General features: G+C 40.0%; 3 protein-coding genes across 6 annotated transcripts in view; all 3 read right to left on the bottom strand.

Moving 5' to 3' along the window:
* Positions 1–2615: 2615 nt before the first annotated feature.
* On the bottom strand, positions 2616–3325 carry LOC105691855 (uncharacterized protein CFAP97D2-like). Its single transcript, XM_012410605.3, has 2 exons — positions 2969–3325; positions 2616–2864 (listed from the first exon to the last, which is right to left on the bottom strand). Exons 1-2 carry the CDS (start codon positions 3047–3049, stop codon positions 2655–2657), a joined length of 291 nt encoding a protein of 96 aa, XP_012266028.2. The 5' UTR covers positions 3050–3325; the 3' UTR covers positions 2616–2654.
* Positions 3326–3461: 136 nt separating this feature from the next.
* LOC105691876 (apolipophorins) lies at positions 3462–19631 on the bottom strand. Its single transcript, XM_012410672.3, has 24 exons — positions 19492–19631; positions 16077–16103; positions 15756–15940; positions 15479–15661; positions 10276–15366; positions 9983–10184; positions 9685–9898; positions 9305–9600; positions 9033–9227; positions 8233–8952; positions 7971–8155; positions 7659–7882; positions 7015–7588; positions 6676–6920; positions 6341–6584; positions 5995–6231; positions 5713–5849; positions 5469–5626; positions 5195–5378; positions 4963–5101; positions 4704–4892; positions 4387–4632; positions 4089–4298; positions 3462–3965 (listed from the first exon to the last, which is right to left on the bottom strand). The coding sequence occupies exons 1-24, from the start codon at positions 19568–19570 to the stop codon at positions 3936–3938; spliced, it is 10194 nt and encodes a 3397-aa protein (XP_012266095.2). The 5' UTR covers positions 19571–19631; the 3' UTR covers positions 3462–3935.
* Positions 19494–19867, bottom strand: part of LOC105691811 (ankyrin repeat domain-containing protein 13C) — a 33050-nt gene continuing 32676 nt past the window's right edge. For all 4 annotated transcript variants that reach the window (XR_007277587.1, XR_007277588.1, XR_007277589.1 and 1 more), the window contains one exon: positions 19494–19797. The gene's annotated coding sequence lies outside the window, so the exon portion shown is untranslated. The remainder of the gene's footprint in view (positions 19798–19867) is intronic.

Raw genomic sequence — 19867 nt, 5'->3', positions numbered from 1 at the left:
ATGTTTTTAAAAAACACCTTGCCTATCTCCCTCTCGTTTGCTGTGGGACCTTCAATTGTACTCATGGATTGTACGTACTCGTCTACCTATTATGCTCTAAGGGTGAGTATAAGGTGAGTATAATGCATGCCTCAATGAAAACAAAACTACCAGATCTTGGTGTGTTTCAATCTTTTTTAACAGACTTCTGAAAAAAAATTACAGGATGCTTTGCCAATGTATTTTGACCCAAGGAACACTATTCTGTTGCGTAAATCAAGCTTGAATTAATACTGACGAAATATCTTAATTTTTCAGTAAGCTCAGGACAATTGTAAATTCACAAAATCGGCAGTTGCAAGGACTCGGCAAAGGCAATGAGTGGCAAGTAATGACATCGCACTTTCTGACGAGCATCTCCTCACTTGCAACAGGAAGTCGGCTTATACCTGCCAGTTTACAATTTGCAAATAATTGTCATACATATGCATAGCGTAGAACAGTTGATGTACACGAATAAGTCCTTATGCAATGTATTCATAAGTTGTATTCATTCGAATGACTAGGGTAAAATTGTAATGAACCTTATACATCTTGTAAATGATATTGGAAAGTTTTTAATAATTATTTCAATAATGTATACATGCTGAATGTATTCCACCTGCATAACTCATGAATAAATGGCAAGCTATTTTCAAACCGAATACTTGTTTCCTAATATTTACACCCCTGGAAGCATCATTCATTGACATGTAGAGTCCTGAAATAACGAATAGTGAGCAAGCAAGTGATGAAGTGTGATACAACATGCTGTCTAGGAATACCTTCTCAGTTTTTCTGTTCTCCTGATACAAAATCAAATTTTTGGCCTAAATTTTAATTTTCAGGACCTACATTCCAGAGCTGAGAATTATTCTTTTTCCTTTGTATCAAAGAATTATTGAATGATTCAATGCACAGGCAGGCATATAGTTAGTCCTGCGAGGAAGCAGTTGATCTCTCTATCATACTAGGAATAAATATACATGATTGAAGGCATGCACATGATGAGGCACCAGGTCTTGGACCACCTCCTCGGGTTTCATGTTCTCCTGATACAAACATCTACTTTTGGGCAAACTTTCAATTTTCAGGGCCGGTATTCTAGAGATCTACATTATCACTTCCGGTTGTGATGTATGATTTGATACGCATGCATGCATGTGATGATGTATGATATATCACCAATAATGGTTATCATCTAATGATGCATACAGGGATGTAATCATTGATAACTGAACAATCGACGATTGGTTACAATGAGCTTTTATTAATAAATTAATCGTCAAGAATACATATTGAGACTTTGCAATGGACAATATAAATTCATTTTTGTATACTTATGACTAATGCGTTACAAGAGTATGGCCGATAGTTTCATTTCAATTAACATTAAATTATTATTTCTTGTTCTCTAAGATTCGAGACGTATACATCGTAATTCATTGCTGCATAATTATCCACATGATGATTCGATGTGTAAATCACCAAAGTACAGGATATTGTACAGTCCAGTGGTGTAAATGCATCGAGGATAGTCTTGTATTTCCTATGCGGGTGCGGTGCCACCGTTGCTTCAGAGACTGTCCAATGCTCTCCTGAAAAATAAAAATGAGAGAGAGGTGAGAAAATATGATAAAACTCAATCGTAGCTTATCAGGTCTTTGTCCGGGAGGATTCCAGCCCAAAATAGATCCCCTTGGGGTGCACCGGTAGCATCTGGTACGAGTCCTGTTTGATCTGTGTCTTCTATGCGTAGAATAAGACTTCCTAGGTTTACTCCAAGCGAATGAATAGCTGAACAGAGCTGCACAGAGACCCTCGAGAAGCAGGTAATCTGAAAACGGAACCGAAGTGAAGAGAAACACATCGGTGAAAAGAAAGAGATCCTCATTTCTCGACTGACGAGTGAACCTTTTTTGAGCTCACCTGTTGGGCTCGGCGCAAACGAAACTTACACTCCTTGTGTTTTGTACGACCTGCTGGAAAATGTTTCGAGGTTTAAGGAAGAGAGTAGAGTACGCTGCACATTGTGCGTGTTGCCGAATGTCACTAAGAGATCATCAATTAAATGAATTCTCTGAACTCTCCCTGATCTGGGGGCTCACTTGCAAACGTCGGTTGCGCGTGGAGCCACACGCGTCAAGGTGAACCAGAGCGACCATCAGAGTGCCAAGAAATGCGACCCAGCTACATCATTCCAGAATTATTTCCTATTTTTCCTTATTTTTTTATTAATTTTTCAATTACCGCTTCTTCCCCTGCCCGTGGAGGCGGTTTATCATATGCGACTTAAGTTATACCATCGCAGATTTATTCCCAATTTTTCCCTGATTTTTTTTAGATTTTTGAAATTATTTTTCATTTGTGCTGCCCCTGGGTGGTGCGGGCTCTTGAAATTAATTGTACGGCCCTATTTTTAGCGTCCACCCCTAAAAGGTTACGTGACCAGTTGTCAGAATCAGCTAGCGCTATGTGGCGGAATTTTCGTGAACTAAAACCCCAGGTTTCTTGCCCCTTGACGTCAGGCCATGTAATGCGGGTCGGAGATGTATGCATTTTCTACATCTAAATCATTGAAGAATCCGCAACCGAAACACGGTCATAAAGGCTTTATTATATTTTGACTCAAATCATTACACGGTTCGAAATCCAGAGTTGCCGAAACTGTATCCTGTCCTCGTTTTCTTACGCATGATTGCCTGGAGTTTTTTTAATAGTATAAAATTGTCCCTTAAAATTTTTTGTTGCCGTTCTGCGTCAAGCTGCCTCCGTTTAGCGTCGAATTTAATGTGACGCCTAATTTTGGGGGGCTCCACGTCTACGACCGAGGTAGCACTCTTAACCTTCGGGGATAATATGGAACATGTTCAAATAATATGTTATTATCATGAGATTTTTAAATAAATTGTTTCATATACATATAATATAACCACGTACACATACTCACCCTGGCGCGATGACACTCGTACGTTTTCCGTTGACAGGGAGTTATGAATTCGTGTGATGAATTCGTTTTATCCAGAGGCATGTTGAGACATCGAATGAAGAGTATTCAGCGACCACCAAAAGTATCGAAAGTATAGCTCCAAAGTTTGTTCAATATAGGTATAATACGTATAACTACGTTTCCCAGCAACCGACTAATCGTTTGCCATGTCAATATTGGTTTGAAAGCGGGTGTAATCGAAAATATACACAGGGGTTGGCAGAGTATCAAAGCATCGATTCAAACATCACTCTATAGGATTCTTAACAAAATGAACTTAATAATAAACGGGCTTTGAACAGTAAAATTTATCCATATATTAGTATCACGATTCCGAAATCGCTGGAGAGACACGCTATTTTTTTCTCATATAAAATCGTATTTCAGATTATTAGATGAAAAAATAACTTAAACATTCGAATCCATTCATGGTGACGTTTATAAAAGTCTTTACTTCTTCTCCATCCCATCTTCTTTAATTTATATAATCTGCACATATTATTACATATACATACATACATATAATATGTAGAACGAACAGCTGTTGTCAACGCATTAATATTATAACTATATTACTTCAAAGATCATTTTTTTTATAAAATAATTATTCTTCTCTTCAATTTTCCTCATTTACTTCGTCTTCTTGTTTTTTTCTTTACTTCTCCTTTAACACGATTGAATTACTGTATGCAAGAACCAATCTTGCTACGAGGAGGGCAAGGGGTATGGGAAGAGGAAGGAAAAAATATAAAATGAAAATCAGGTAGGATTTTCACATGTGTAGGGGGTGGGTTCGGGGGCTTATATCTAAAATTTTTACTGATATCATAATATTTATAACAAAGTAACAAATACGACATTCCTAATTAATTTTGTAATAATAAACCGTTGCTGCAGATATCATTCGGTACTCTGAAGCTACGAATTTTCAACCCTTGGTTCCTGTCTTTGTGTGCCTCTGTAGAAACGGAATAAAAGAGAATTAAATCAAAAATAAAAAGAATAAAACAAGATGTTAAGAATCTATCGGCTATTTTAATTTTCAATCAGGGAATGAACCTTATCGCTTCAAGAAACTCACCGCTGTGGGCTCTTTTTCCTTTCTAGAAACGATTTCGCATTCTGATTTTGGGTATAGGCCATCATTCTGCTGTCGGCAAACGCATTCCTCTCTTATTACCGTACTTGCCAGACTGCTGGCAATTCGTCTTCCGGCTACCTGGATAAACTGCTTCTTCTGGTTGGGCTTAGCGTCCAAGAAATTGTGAGCACCGAAGACTGCTCCGCCAGACTGCAAGAATTATTGTCAATGTAGAAATAGATGTTTCATCAAGTTTTTGAAAATATTATTTTTCATAGAAGAGAAAAAAGAAACTGACGTTGACGGCGAAATTAGCGCACACGTCCTCGTTAGTCAGAGACATCGTCTTTCTCAGCTGCGAATTTCCTTCCATTGGATTCTTCTTACTGTCTGCGAAGGTATAGATACTGTCCCCGTCGTAGCCGACAACGTTCTTCACCGGCTTTCCGGATAAAAGAATTTCGTCCAGATTTGCTATTTGATGGTAAGTTGCACCAAGGTTATTGTAAGCCAACTGGCCGAGCAAGAGTCTCAGTTGTTGCAGCTGAGGGAAAATGAAGAGAAAAGTTAGAATCCCATCCAAGTGGACATCCTCGACATTGAAAAGACACATACCGAAACTGGCAACAGGCTCTTTTCGCACGGTGTCGCGATTACTCCAATAATTGTCTTCGAAGCGCTTGGTCTGAAATCGTAACTCAGTGCTTCTGAATAGGCCGCAGTGATGCTGAGGGTTCCCAATTCAACGTTGACCTTCTGGGCCAAGAATTCCATCCGTTCTTTGGCGCCACCAGCCTTAGCTTGCTAGACGTTAAATGAAAAAGTACGGCTACGTGAATAATTGACATCCCAAAGTAATTATGATTTGTCGTACCTCCAACGTTAAGAATGGTTTTTTCTCGGCGAAATTCATGTTCTTCACTTCTCCGTCGATATTGCGATTTCCTTTTACCGTGTAATGAACCGGGACTTCCAAATGGTCACCGAAACCGATCAAACCAATGTGTACGTCGCTGAATTGGAAAAGAGGAAAAAAAATGAGGAAGCCCGTTAAACCAAGTTTCGCGCAATTTTTAACAGATTAAAAAATATCTCGTCAAACTCACGTGATTCCGTAGTCCTTCAGTTCGGTTTTGAGAACGGTCATGAGTGGGGTGACGAGGTCGTGGAAGACCTTCGCGTTTTCGGTAGCTTGTTCAACGACGAAAACAATGTCAGCCTGTTGCTTGGGGTGCTGAACGCTGAAGCTGGTATCGACGTCTATCTTCTGATTTCCATTTTCGCAATGTACTAATGGGGAAAAAGACGGTAGAAGTATTCGTGAAAACTCGGTAATTGATTCGGGTATCTGAGGAGAAAATAAGGTTCAATTTTACGTACCACAACTGGCTGGTACTTTCGTTGCGATACCAGCTTCTCGGCATACGGAGAAGTAAGCCATAGCCATGTTACAACTGCCCTCCTTTTTGTCGCCAGCCATCGAAGCGTGGTCACAGGCCTGACGGTATGGACCTGGATTTACGAAGTTGAAGCAAGGGCTGAAAGGTCAATGTCGATGTATAGAGCTAATTACGCAGCAGATTAGTTCGTCGATAAATTTATTTTGTCAAAAATAATCACACACCTCAGAGGCGACCTGCCGCTGAAGAATTCTGTGCACGTAGCGTCGTGATGATGGGCATGATGATCGACGGTCTGGACGTTCGGGCATCCGGAAGTTATCTTAAAGGAATTTCCAAACTCGCCCTCGTTCTCGGTAACCTGGGAAAAAATGCATGAATGAATGAATGAATGAATGAATGAATGAATGAATGAATGAATGAATGTACAGCGAAATAATATCATTCTGAAGACCTGCTCAAAAAAAGAAACACAAATCAAAACAAAGACAGGTGAGTTGATTTACCTTTCCGGAGGGTAGAGTAAAATCATCCCATGGTTCGTTGTTACCGTTACCAAGAATTCCGCGGACTTTTCCGTGATAAAATCCTGAAACTCGGACGCTGCAAGACAGAGGACCGTTTCTGACGCAATGAACTTCAACTCCATAGTCGGACTTGATAAGCGTAAGGGGTTCCTTCAAATGAGCCTGGAGGTTTTTGGTGCTCGCTGGGAATTCCGCTGGGTGGTTGTTGACGAGGATCTAGAAAAGAAAAACAAAAATGGATCCGAAATTGGATTATCTAGTTCTTTCTGAAAAAGATGAAACTGCCTACATACATATAGTATGGATAAACAATAGGAAAACTTACGGTTCCAGCGGATTGGATTGTAATGCTTTCAGTTGGTTCGGTGACCGTTACACTGTTCAATTTTCCGTTGTCAAATTCACCGACAACTGAGAAATTACCATCGCGAGCATCGCGGGCCAAAACGTAGCTGCATTGACCGGGCAATGTCAAGTGGCGGCCATCAAAGGTGAAGAAGTGACCTCCGTCTATGAACAAAGCGTACTTGCTGAACGGCGGTATCAAGTTACTTGGATCCGCGGGTGGTCTGAAAGTGACGAGGAGAACCATCAGTGAGATTTCAATAATTTGTCATTCCTTATTACACAATAGTTGGATAATTTCGAGCATCGACCAACCTGTATGCTTGGAAAATTTCAGCTGGCGTTGGCCACTCCCGATTCCGTATGAGTGAAATCACCGAAACCTTGAGCGATGAGATCCCTGGGAGTCTGGAGATCGCGGTAATATCCCATGGAATCTGGGTCTCGAAAATGTCGACGAATTTATTCACAATGCCTTGGGACTTGACGAGTTCGAACACCGACTGGAGAGCGTCTACGACGAGTTCGTAGAGTTTTTTGATTTCTTGTACCTCGTCGACCTGAGAAATAATCGAGAAGTTAGAGCCAACGAATCATCCATGAGGATATTTCTGAAGGGGTTATATGATGCCTTGAAACAAAATTTCTTCAAACCTTTTCCTGCTTGACGTGTAAGACAACGTACTCCCAAACGGCGGTGAGGAGATGCTGAAGTTCTGTGGTCGGAAGAAGTTTATTCACGTACTGTACGATGTCAGATACAGCTCGGATTACTCCCTCGTGTATTTTGTAGTTCAGAAGTTCCTGGTACTTTTGCTGAATGAATTCGTAGGTGGGAAGTGCTTTGAGTTCCTCGATGAGGACGGTGAAGAAGTCCTTCACTTCGTTCTGAATCCTTCCAATCGCCTTAAATACGATAGTCGCGACATCCTGACCCAGTTCCGCAGCGATCACTGCGATCTGTTTGAACTCGTCCTGGTGGGTATTGATGATGTCGATTATCGTCTTGATGTAGGTGGCTGCCAGTGTAGCAACTTCGTGGATGGTTTCAGTCGCCAGGGCGTGAATTGCTCGCCAAGTTTTCTGGATTTCAGGAATAGTCGTCTTGAGAGCGGTATTCACTCGTTCAGCGAGGTCCTCAAAGATCTTCTGAAGCTCGTCAATGCTTTCGGAAAGCTTCTTCAGGGCTTCCACGACAGCTCTTATGGTTCCACCGAATATCTCGTTACTATCAACACAACATTATCAAATGAATATCACCTCGCATCCGCATAATCATGGAGTCTGATGTCACTTACAATTTAGCTTGGACCTGCTTGAAGCTTTCGCTTTCAATGTTGGACTCCTGTTTTATCTTTTCTAGTTCGGCCTGGTAGTGATCTACGAGAGGTTTGAAATTCGGACTAGCCTTCTTCAGGTGTTCAAGTAAGTCTTTGATCTCCGTAATTATTTCTTTTACCAAGGCGTCCACGAATTCACCGCCAGCCGTAATTACATCAATGACACGGGTTCGGTATATATCCTAAGAAAAGGAAACAATGAAGATAATAACGGTTAATCGATTGATTTGTTATTCGTTCGTTGATAGGAATCGATCAATTAATACTTACGATGGTCTGAGCGATGTTGTCCTTGTTGAATGTCAAGTCCGGCTTGAGGTAGCGACGTTCGTCGAGGTGCAGGAGTACGTGGAAGAGTTGCTTCTTAGCTCCGTCTTTGTAAAGATCAGCGCGTGCTTCGGCTAGATCGCCAATGACTAGGCGACCACTGGCTTCTAGTTTGTCGTTCGGTTTATCTGGAAACGTAAATTCAATATGATTTTTCTCCGCTGCTATTTTAAGTAACTATCGATTGTGATAATTGAATACTTACTCTTAGCATATGAAGAATATGAGAAGGTGTTGAGGTCCTTGACTTCAAAGGTAATGACCACTGGGTCCTTCCCGAAGATGCTTAGATCGGTGGAAACCTTTTGCAGATTTTTCGACAGTTGAATTTTTGAGTCGACCCTGATCAGATCCTTGTCTGGAGACTTCACGAGCAGATGAAGTTCCTTAACGTCGAATGCGAACGTAATTCCGGTAGATTTTGGCTTCTGGTGTTCGTCCGTGTAAGACAATAACGATTCGAAGAAAATGTCACCATCGGTTATGTGTAGGTTTTCGGTGAGATCAATTTTCAGTTGCTGTCCCCGACTCACAATCGATACGATTCCGGTCACATTGTAGCTTGATTTCACAAATTCCTTGAACAATTTTGCTGTTACGACAATCTTCTGGTTCTTCTTAGCAAAAACGTCAATGTCAACATTTGCGTCCAACAGATGAGCACCTCCGATGTGGACCTTGCCCTTCACACTCAATTCTTTCGGTTGAGATGGATAAGTGAATTTTGTCTCACCACTGACACTCGCAGCACCCTTGTCTACCACAACGTCGACGGTGCTAATCAGACTGGTCTTGTCCTTTGGGTTATTCTTCCTGTCGAGGTAGGCTGAGATGTCTACTTTGTATGTTCCGGAACGCTTGTTCTTTGGAAGATCCAAAATCGCGATGAGCGCCAACTCACGACTCGGCAATGTATAAACGACACCTGAGGACGATTGGATTGTAAAATAATTAGACGAAGAAATTGTACAACAATTAATCTACCGATTACAGGTATTTACGCACCAGATTCAGTGGGGTGAACGTAGACGTGATAGCTGTACTCGGTCTTTTTATCGGAAGAGTGCAGGTAGAGACTGGCCTGATTGTCAAATCCACTCTTGGGATCCAACGTCTGAGTACTCTTCAAACCAAATTCAAATGGAACGTTGAACTTTCTAAGGTCAACTTCAGCGGTGTATTCGTCCGAGCGCTTTAGAGCTGGAAAGATAAAACTGAAAAGATTAGCGAGTGACAAAGATAATGATGAAGTAAATTTGAGCTTGAAAATAACGAACCTCCTCCTGGGGTGGTCTTGTAGTGTAGCTTCACTGTAGCACAATCCGCGCTTTGTTCGCAGTAACTGTTCAGGAACATCAGTTCCTTTTCGGTTGCTTTGTATTCGCCGACGATGCTGGATTGTCCAAAGTTTATGGTCAAAAGATTGGCAACACCATTTTCACCATCAACGTCTCCGGTGAATAGCTGACGTGTATACTTGAACGATGAAGACTGTGTAGACTCACGAATCTTCAAGCTTCCGTTACCTTCAATGATTCTTTTACCACCTTCGGAGTGCTCCTTATAGTTCGTACTGGAATAAATATATTTTTTTTGAAATGGTACAATTCCCTTTTCACCAACATACCACCTCGACTTCCGTCAAAGTATTGCTTACCTTCCAGTTACGATATTCTTTCCATCGGCAGTCACAATCAACACTATCCTCTTTCCGCCCTTAGCTGGCTTGTTGTTGACCTCCACGTGAATCTTGCGTGTCTCCAACTTATCGCTGTCGAAATTAACAACGCCGAAAAAGTCATCAACACTCTGTGCTTTGATATGAGCATCGGCGTCGTAGTGTCCATGAATACCATTGCTCTTGAATTCACCTGTAACGATCGCATAATTGTTCAAAATTCATATCATTTCACCATAAAGTTAGGCAGAAAAAATCAACCAGCATAATGACTCACCCTTATACTCCTTCGATCCAAGATTGCTGAGCTTCAAGGTACTTTCTTGCTTGCCTCTTGGGGCAGTGTAAGTCCAATGGCCGTCGAAGGAATTGCTAGTTGTTGTGTAGTCTTCACTGAAGATGTACTTTACCTGATCAACGATCACTGTCAAGTCAGTTTTACTTTTTTCGGAAATGAAGTTGGCGCCGCGATTGTCGACCTTTAAAAAAAAAATTTCAATTGATTCATCGCCCGAATATCGATGGAATCGAGGACCTGTTGTATAGTATAAGCCGTATGCTGAATATTACCGTATGCTGAAGTTTGACTTCTACGTTGCGTATCTTCTCGATTGGAGTGCTGGCCTTGATGTTGATATTCAAAACGTCAAGGTTCTTGCGATAGCTACTGTCAACAGCAAGGGATGTCTGTTTGTTTCCGTAATTGATGTTGAATGAACCGGCAGATTCCTTTAGTTCGTTGATTGGATTGTGCCTGTAGGTATAGCCAGCGGTGACCGGTGCGTTGCTGTGAATGGCGAAGGTGACTTTTCCGCTTCCTTCCATCACATTCTGTTCATCAGGAATACCAGAGTTGGCGAAGTGCCAGTCGATCTTAGCGGTCTTATCTTCGTTGTAAGTGAGCTGCGTCTTTTGAATGTATTCAAAACGGCCACCCGTTTTTTCAGGGGTCAATACAGAGGCGGATATGTCAAGTTTTACGTTCTTCAGCTTGTCACTGGGCAGTTTAAGTTCAAATACAACATCTGCGGTGCACGGTTTGTCGTCGTTGTTTCCACGTACGGTGTTTCCGTGTACTTGGAAGCTCAGCTTGTTTCCCAAAGAAGAGTAAACCTTGAATGTTCCAAAAAGATTGTCTTTCTGACCGTCGTACGAAACTTCAATGGTGAAAGGGGAAGGTATCTTGGATCCCGACACTTCAAATTTGCCATCGCTGATTCGCTTGTCATCTCCGTTGGGTAGGTACTTTCCGTTGAGTGAAAGCTTGACATCTTCACCGTTCAAATTAACGAATTGCAAATTGTGATTCGCTCTGAATGTTATTTCCTTGAGATCTAGATCATGTACTTCACCGTGGTAGACGATCTTCCTACACTTTCCTCCCTTGTTTATATAATCGGCCAATTCGAAGTCCATTTTTCCCTCTCGTTTGTCGTTTTTGATGCTAGAGGTTCTACTACCCTTCCAAACGAGGTACCTACCATTTGGCAAGGTCACATCTACAGAACCGTCAAAGTTTGGAATGTTGCTAGTTTTCTCGTGATTACCTTTAACATTTACTACCGTCTTATAATCCACCACTTCGAGTACATTCTTCGAGTCGACCGATGTAGAAGTGAAATCGGAATCGGAGGAGAATTTCAACCGCTTCTTCGGGTCTTTTCCGGCGTCGTAAAGAATTTCTACATTGACAACGTGTTTTGATCCAACAACGGAGAGTTCTCCATGTCCGGTTATCTTGCGTTGGAATTTGGGAATGTTGATCTCGAATTGTCCGTCGCCCGATTGTCCCCTCTGGAATTTAAACTGACCACTAGATGTCAAGTAATCCTTCAAATTCAGTTTGAAATGTCCATTCGGAGCGGCGCCATACTGCGCTGTTAGTAAAAAGTCGATATACTTGTTGTTTCCAACAGTTATGAGAGCACGAGAATTCAGTCTGTCGTGGTTTGATAAGAGACCGACATCTACGGCGACCTTCTGATCGTTGACCTTAAGCTCTGCTTTCACCTGGGCGTTGATATCATTCGGTTTCACGTCGTAATCGATGGTTGCATCGAGCTCATATTTTCCGCCTGGATGGAGTTCCAACGATGATTCTATCTTGCTTTTGTGCTCGGCTAGGACGGTGCGTTTCGTTTTAAATTCGATGCTGTTTTCCTGCAATTTTGTCTCGAAATCGATCTCAAAATTACCAGGATTATCGCCGATTTTGCCCGAAAATTCTGATTCAAGCTTGAATTTGTTGTAGTGGAAATCAAAGTCGTATGAAAGAGATTTGGGAGAGACAGCACCTTCCACGTGAAGGACCAGACCAATAGCTGGATATGTGACCTTCCTGTCCACAGAAATGTCAAATTCTTTAGCGGAAACGTATTTGAAATTGTTCTTTCCACTGTAGGATATGCGATTCGTTTGAGAATTTAGATCAGCTCCATGAACTATGACGGCTGTTTCTTCGAACGAATTTTGATCGCCCTTGCGTTCAACGGATACACTGAATCCAAGCGGACGGTTGGTAGAGGAAACTGCCGAGATATCGGCTTTGTAATTATAAATATTGGTCAGCACCGTATGTCCTTTGAGTATCAGATTATCACCTCCATATTCGACCTTCATATCGGCATCGGCACCTTTGGAAAGAACGTGGATGTTTCCATCGAGGCCGATTAAAGTTTGCCCGCCTGAAGCGAGGGTAACTTTATCAAATATGTATTTTTTGCCATCACTTTGTTTCGATATTTCGATAACACCTCCAACGGTGTACTGTTGACCGTTTTTATGGTTATTTTTAACTCCGTTTTTGATTCCTGCAAGTTTTTCGACGTGGTCTGGTACCTTGTATTCCAATATCGGTCTGTATTTGTTCCCACCGGCGATCACTATTCCAGTTCTAATAAAGTATTCGATACTGTCATGGTGAACCGAAACTGCCAAAGTCAACTCCCTGTCGTTGTTCTTCATTATCGCTTCAGCTGACGCTTTTTTGAATGGAGAATCGAAAGTCGCCCTCAGGACTTTTTCGGGCTCGAGGGCCGCCTCTAAAACCAGCGATATGCGGCGGTTCGTTCTGCTGTTCGGAGTTTCGAGTAGAATTTCCACCGACCTTGCTTTCGGGTTGGCCGAGTTATAGTACGCCTTGAAGTGGTAACTCTTGACGTCGTTATTTTCTAAGTATACCGCGAATGCGGCTGGTCCGCTGAGTGGGAAAAGCGACTTCTTCTGAACCGCAGCGATGCTGTCGTAGGGATAACTGATCTTTCCACATACGGTCAGTCCAATCGCGCTAGACAACTGGTCGAAGCAATCAGCGTGGTCTACTCCTCTGCCGAATTTAGGGGCTACGTAATTGTCGCCCTTAGCTCCTGAACTGAGAAGGACTTCGCTTGTTACGCTTATGATTTCTTGTTTTGGTCTTGGAATTCCTACGTTTATGTCCACGCCGTTTCCGTCCAATAATTTTACCGATACGTCGGTTCCCGTTGAGGTATGTAGGGTGGAAACTACCTTCAAACCAGACTCAATTCCGTAGCCTTCGACTACCATAGACCCAACTATACTGATCGATGCACTTGGTTCAAGAGCGATTTGAATCGCGGATGATTTAGGATCATTGAAGATCGCTACCAAGTCGACTTTACCGCTAGTTTTAAAGTGGACTGCACTGGTACCGGTGATGCCCAAAGTCAATGGGAAACCCAGACCGGTGGGGTAGACCAATTCAGCGTCCAAAAAGTGAAGGTGGTTCTTGAAGTGGAAGTTGAAATTCTTCGCCTTGTCGACACCGGATTCTAGAAGGTCGAGTAGTTGTTCGATCACCTTGTCGGTGTTCAGTTTGTCTCGACTGCCTTGATAACTGAGGAATACAAGTTCGGCCCCGAATAATTTTATGGAAAGGTCAAGCTCCAGGTCATCGTCAAGTTCAGTGTCTGGCAGGTGGATCTTTTTGCTGAAATTGTCAATCGCTTTTGGATTAACGTTTCGAGCGTGTCTTCCAACTTTCTTATTGAATCGATTCACGATCTTTTCCCACAAATTTGTGACAGTTTCACGCTCTTCGAGGACAGTTTCCTTCAATTTCGAAGACCTCAGTGTTCCTTTCGGTCCGAAATACTTCTCTAATAATCGGTCGAAATTCTCGAATCGGGTATCAATTTCTAAGAAATTAAAAGTTCGCCCGAAAATTTCCGTGGTAAGATTCAGATTAGCGGAACTTGGCACGAAACTGTTTTGACTGTAGATCACATTGCTTTCCGCCGATGATCCAACGCCGAAGGCATCGATGCTGTAAGAAAGTTCATTGTTGAAAGAAAACTTTCTGAAATCTTCGGGGAATCTGGTACGCGGTTTGATATGTCCAAAATAGCTTTTAGCCTCCTGTTTATCGGGATTCGTCGAAGCTCTGAGGTTCCTCAAGTGGGACGTAATGAAAGATCCGACTTGATTGACAGTCTCCTTATCGAGTACAGTCTTAAGTTGGCCGGCAACATGCGGACACGGGCAAGCAACTAAAGCGAGGTAAGTCTTGATTCTGATTTCACTGTCTTCGACGCGGTCGGCCAAAGTATGGAGAAGAGGCTCCTTCCACTTCATGGAGCACCTGGTTGGAAGTGCTTGAATTGCAGCGACTCTGACGCGACTGTGCTGTTTCTTATCGGTCGCGATCTTTGCGATTTTGATCAAAGTTTCGTCGTCGAGGTACCTCGCGTTTCCGAGTCCCTTCAGTGCCGAAATCACAACATCTTCCTGTTTTCTCGTCGTCGGTTTACCGTGCAACTTTGAAGATATTTTTCCAAGCGCCGCGTTAATTGTGCCAACATTTTCGCAGCTGTGTTCCTCGCAGTATTTACCGATCAATGAACCGATACCCAGATAAGCGATGCGTGGAATTTCACTCTCGTCCAAAAGACTGGTCACCGCCGTCACGGAGGACAGACTCGCGTGTCTTACAAAAACGAGGCTGGTATAATAGATGACAGTCTCCAGCTGGTTAAGTTCCCTCTTTTTTACAAGCTCAACTGCGGCCTCAGCAGCGTCACCAGTTCCGGTTCTAAAAAGCGCATCGAGGAATACCTTCTTCGCTGAATCTTTTTCAAAACCAGCACCAGCTCTTACGCGTGAGTATACGGTGAGAATGTCGTTCTTGCTACTTTGACGAAGCACTTTGATAAGTTCCGCAAATTTTCTGGCAGCGTCTGGGTTCACCGCGTCTGGCATCGAGTCTTTTGTGGCATGAAGTGCCTTTTGTATGGCATCGACCGATGATTTCACTACGATATGTGGGCTTTCGAAAACGATTGATTTTGGTTCGGAAACTGGAGCAGTTGGACTGTCTCCTCTTTCTTCTTTGAAAGTGAGTACAATTTCGACAATCGTTTTAGTACCAGATTCTCCATTGCTGAACGGTCTGTAATTGTAAGTTTCTACCGAGACAGCCTTTTGAAGAATACCGCGAGCGAATTGCTGCTCGACCTTTTGTTCTGCCGCCAAAAGTGGTGCTGACTTTATTTGAGAATTTTGATTGAACGTTGCTGTTATGAAATCCTGTTTTATGCTTTCACGGAATGAACATTGTTCCAGGTTTCGCAATTTCTTTATCGTTCGTGACTCGCCATTCGTACTGAATGTGAAATCTGTCGTGCATCTGCCGAACACGTCGGTCTGCAATAGAAAGGACGAAGAGAAAATCCGTTAAAGGATGTGCGAAGCTATTACCGTATCTTGAGATAAGGAAAATAATGACGACGAGTAAAAAAATGTACAAAATAATCACCTCGTGATGAGTCGTTGTTCCGTCATTTTCAACAACTGCGTCTTGGAAGAGCGAAATTACAGCTCGTTTCACATTCAATGCAGCTTGACTGTCTTCAGGTTCAGCACAAACTTCGCTGTCTATGTGACCATTATGGTAATTGAACTGCAGAGCGTGTGCTTCAATGTCTCCATGCGATGCAGGCTGAAAATGAATGATCCGATTACCTTCTGTTCATTTTTCTTCTACTTTTTCTCTCTACAAACGATAAAAAAAACATTTCAACCCCCATACTTACAGCTCCATTGATTCGCACGTTTTTCAACCTGATCTGCCGAACGCAGTCTGGTTTTACTGCCAATTCAACAATAGCGTTTAACTTCAAATTCGCATGTCCTTGAGCATCGCTTACGGATGTAACCGATTCACCATCCAACTGATACGTATAAGTTCTACCTTCTTGGTACGCTTTATCCGAATGAACTGGGAAAAAAAAAACTTTTTCGTTAGCGTTTCGATCAACTACTTTTAAAAAAAAAAGTGTCTAGTAAAATACGATAAATTAGATATATTATATTTGAATCTTGACTATTTTTTTTTAACAATTTTCTCTACTCACTTCCATGGCAACCACTGCGGCATTTATCTGTAACAGAAAATAAAGCCGTGTGATAAACAGAAATTAACGAATTTGCGTAGTCGGCCAAATATACAGTCAAATATCAGGAATCAATGATGAAGATGTTGATGATGACGATGAAAGAACAAAAAATAATTTGTCCAAAGTTCACTTTATAGTCGGTATTTTAAAGTAAGAGAACGAAAAAAGAAAAGTAAAGACAAGAAAAAAAATGAGATACGAAGGAGTATTGCGATATTATACTTTGCAGAAAATACACACACATAAATGTATATGATCATTGCAATATAGTTTTCACTGATATAGTTATTAATTCCAAACAGATTAACTAAGAAGTGAATAAATATATTTGTGCGTTATAAGATATACATAAACTGAACCCTGACCGTGGGGTCGTTGCTGATAAAGCAGTAATAATCGAGAGTTCTTCTTTCATTAACTCTTATTTTTAATAAAGCAACCTTCTATTATATTTCTCCTTCCTTTTTCTGTACTACCTATCATTAAATTGTAAGGAAATGGCGAGCAAATTGATAGCGATAAAAAAAAAAGAAGAGAAATTAACAATTGTAAACTATCGCAACAAAGAAACAGAAAATAATTGTAGACGAGAAAAGCATAAATACACAAATATGGAAAGTTCGAGAACTAGATAAGTGAGAAATAAATTAATGAAAAAACAAATAAAAAAAGATGATTGGAAGTTTCAAGGTTTCACAATCCCCATGTCAAGCGTTACTAATAATGATATTAATAATTATTTCAATGTCGAGATTACAGCATGTAATAACATGTATGTGTATATATAGAATTCACATTATTCTAGTGGCTCAAAATTTATTACTTGTAATAATTTCTTTCTCTTCGATATTTGTATTGAATTATTTTTTTTGTGGTGAGAACAAATAAATAGTGAATCACGATTTTGGTACGATGTTATTTGTCTCTGTTCTATATTCTATGTATAATTAAAATTCTTCAATCAACAGTTTACAACTTGAAATATATTTACTCTGTATATAGGTGTGTGTATGTATGTATCTAGATATACAGCTGCATTGTTAATCTATTCGACCTTTGACAATGCAGCTGACTTTGCAACGGCACTGAGTTTCAAAGATCAAACTCAAAGTATATAATATAATATTACACACCTATACAAATCGTTATACAAATAATGAATAAGATTTTCAAATCTCTTCAGAACAAATGCATTTATCAAAACATAAATAAATAAATGTCAAATACACTAAGTACATAGATTTGATAATGAAATTATGATAATAATGTAACTTGTTCAAGTTTAAAAAACTACAGGCATATATATACATAAACATACTATCATATGAATCATTTACAACCCGGCCGACAACATTGTACACGGAACATTTTATTCAGAAATTTCGTCAAAACTCAAAACTTAATTTAGAAATAAGTTTTATATAAATATATATAAATATCTTTTATTTTTAAAACAGTTTTTTCCCCAAATTAATTATAGTTTGTTTGGTCGATACGTCTAGGGAAAAAAAATTAATAAAAAAGAGAAGAAAAAAAATGCACGCTTCTAAAAAGGCTGCAGGTTTGAAAAAAATCTGTTTACTTGATGAAATACAGCAAGCTGACATTATCTAGCGATACAATGTCGTGTAATCGAATACTACCCCTTGCAGGAATAACTAATTAGGAGTGTATGTGATGTATGTGAATACATACCGGTTCAATTCATTCGCAGAAAGTGTCGCAATATTATGTAACTATTTAAAAATAATTAGAACCTTCAGTTTTCAATTCAGTTCTTTTCTTTTCTCATATAAATCTTATCTAAAAACCTCGTGATAAAAATTTCAAAATTAAACATCCCCTCATAGGTTTCAAGCATCTAATATTATACATAGGAGTACGTAATAGTTGAACGACCTATAGAAGTCTGCAAAAAACTATTAGGAATGAAAAAAAAAAAAAATTGCTAAATAATCGTGATGACATAATAGATAACATAAAAAAATAAACTTTAACGAGAGATCTCGATAATGGAATAATCATAATTTCAAAAAATACTTCCAACTTTTGGGCCTGATATACGTATACATAGAAACTCGTTATACAGCGTGTTCTTTTCCCCCTCATATTATTTTCACCTAATATAAATATTTATTTCAACTCGTTGTAGAGATTATTTTTTTGTTTGTTGTTAAAAAAAAATGTTCCTCATATTTTTACACAGATTGAGGTTCGCACATGTACAACGGAATACGCCGTGTAAGTACAATGAGCCTCGTAATTACTTGATTAAACAATTTATGAATCTAACAATTGTATAAGAGAGTCGATATCAACGCGCGACGCACAATAAACTAATAATAAAATATCTGCACGTATACTATAAACGTAAGTTTAGCTGTATAGTCGTTTATACCATAAGTATAAATTTTTAAATCACACTCAATTGTCTCACTGTTATTTTAAAATTTTTTCTCTCTCATTATGATTATTAATGTTGTTATTTTTTTTTGTTCTTCCTCTTTTCAATGAATTTAATTATTGCAGAGACGGAAAAAAACCTTCGATTAATTTATCGATGGGGTATATTTTACGATGAAGTATAGTCTGGTTATCAAGTATATAAAAAGTGCATGTATATAGATATAATATACCTAATTAAATACATATATGTATATACTTATTATATGTATACGTATGAGTATAACATACACGGGTATGAGGATCAATTCACTCAATGTCCGGTTCAGTACATATCAAAAGGGGAGAATGGCCAATGGCCTATCATTTTGCTCATACTTATTTGTACGCGACCCCGTTGTCACTCTCGGATAATAGTTGGACAATTTAAAGCGAATGTTATCAGCTTTGAAAATTATACCAAAGTTAATGTAATATATTTTTGATATTATAATGTGTGAAACTGATCGTATGAATGGGAGCTAAGAAAAAAAAAGAACTTGTCGATTGGTTGACATAAAATTCTAAAAATTCAACTGAGGAAATTTTGAGACCGCCAAAAACAAAGATGGATAGTTAGCTAGTTTATATTAAATTAATTCTCGCTCTTTACGATATTAAAATAGGAGGAGAAAAGAAAGAACTGTGTAGTTGCTATTCAACTGCACTTCATTCGCCGGTTTTCTCACCCCTGGCACATTTAAATTTCGGATTCGGAAAAAAATTATTCGAATAAAAAATCTAGTACATTCACAATTTGCACTCGATATGCGATGATCGGTATACACTATGTGTCTATTTGTATTGTGAAAATTGTAAAATAGGTTTTGAAAAAAAAAACAATACAAATTGTACCGCGAAGGTATTAATATTGCTTCCTATGTGTATATTTGTTGTATGAAAAACGAAGTTTTTCTTATTCTTTACTCACTGGCTTTCGATGGCGAAACTATTAGGAGAAATCCCAGTAGTAGGCCCGCGAGGATAACCCTCGGTGGGTGATGGGCCATGGTTTAGTTGAGACTATTGTAACACACGTATAACGAGTATCCTCGTGCTAAACAGCGAGCAGAGTAGCTTGCTCTGAGCATTTATGGACTCGCTTTGTCACAGTCCGAGACTGTCCGTTGGACGTTATCCGACAACCCCCACCACCTTATCGTCATCTACATCGTCATCGACATCAACATCATTATCACCATCATCATTGTCATCATCCACATCATCATCATCATCTCTACGAGCGAGTGAGAATAAGTGATTATGATATTTTATGACGGGCATTTCCACTAATATATCGAGCACAG

Source organism: Athalia rosae, chromosome 3 (assembly GCF_917208135.1).
Source record: "Athalia rosae chromosome 3, iyAthRosa1.1, whole genome shotgun sequence".
Taxonomy (NCBI): domain Eukaryota; kingdom Metazoa; phylum Arthropoda; class Insecta; order Hymenoptera; family Athaliidae; genus Athalia; species Athalia rosae.
The sequence above is the reverse complement of the archived record's forward strand: the minus strand, read 5'-3'. Positions and strand labels throughout refer to the sequence as shown.

Coding starts and splice junctions, on each gene's coding strand:
- LOC105691855 (XM_012410605.3), bottom strand. CDS start 3,049: ATGCCTCTGGATAAAACGAATTCATCACACGAATTCATAACTCCCTGT. Junction 2,865..2,968: donor ACGAGTGTCATCGCGCCAGG/GTGAGTATGTGT, acceptor TTATCCCCGAAG/GTTAAGAGTGCTACCTCGGT.
- LOC105691876 (XM_012410672.3), bottom strand. CDS start 19,570: ATGGCCCATCACCCACCGAGGGTTATCCTCGCGGGCCTACTACTGGGA. Junction 8,953..9,032: donor CGTTCACCCCACTGAATCTG/GTGCGTAAATAC, acceptor AATCGTCCTCAG/GTGTCGTTTATACATTGCCG. Junction 6,921..7,014: donor TACACGTCAAGCAGGAAAAG/GTTTGAAGAAAT, acceptor ATTATTTCTCAG/GTCGACGAGGTACAAGAAAT.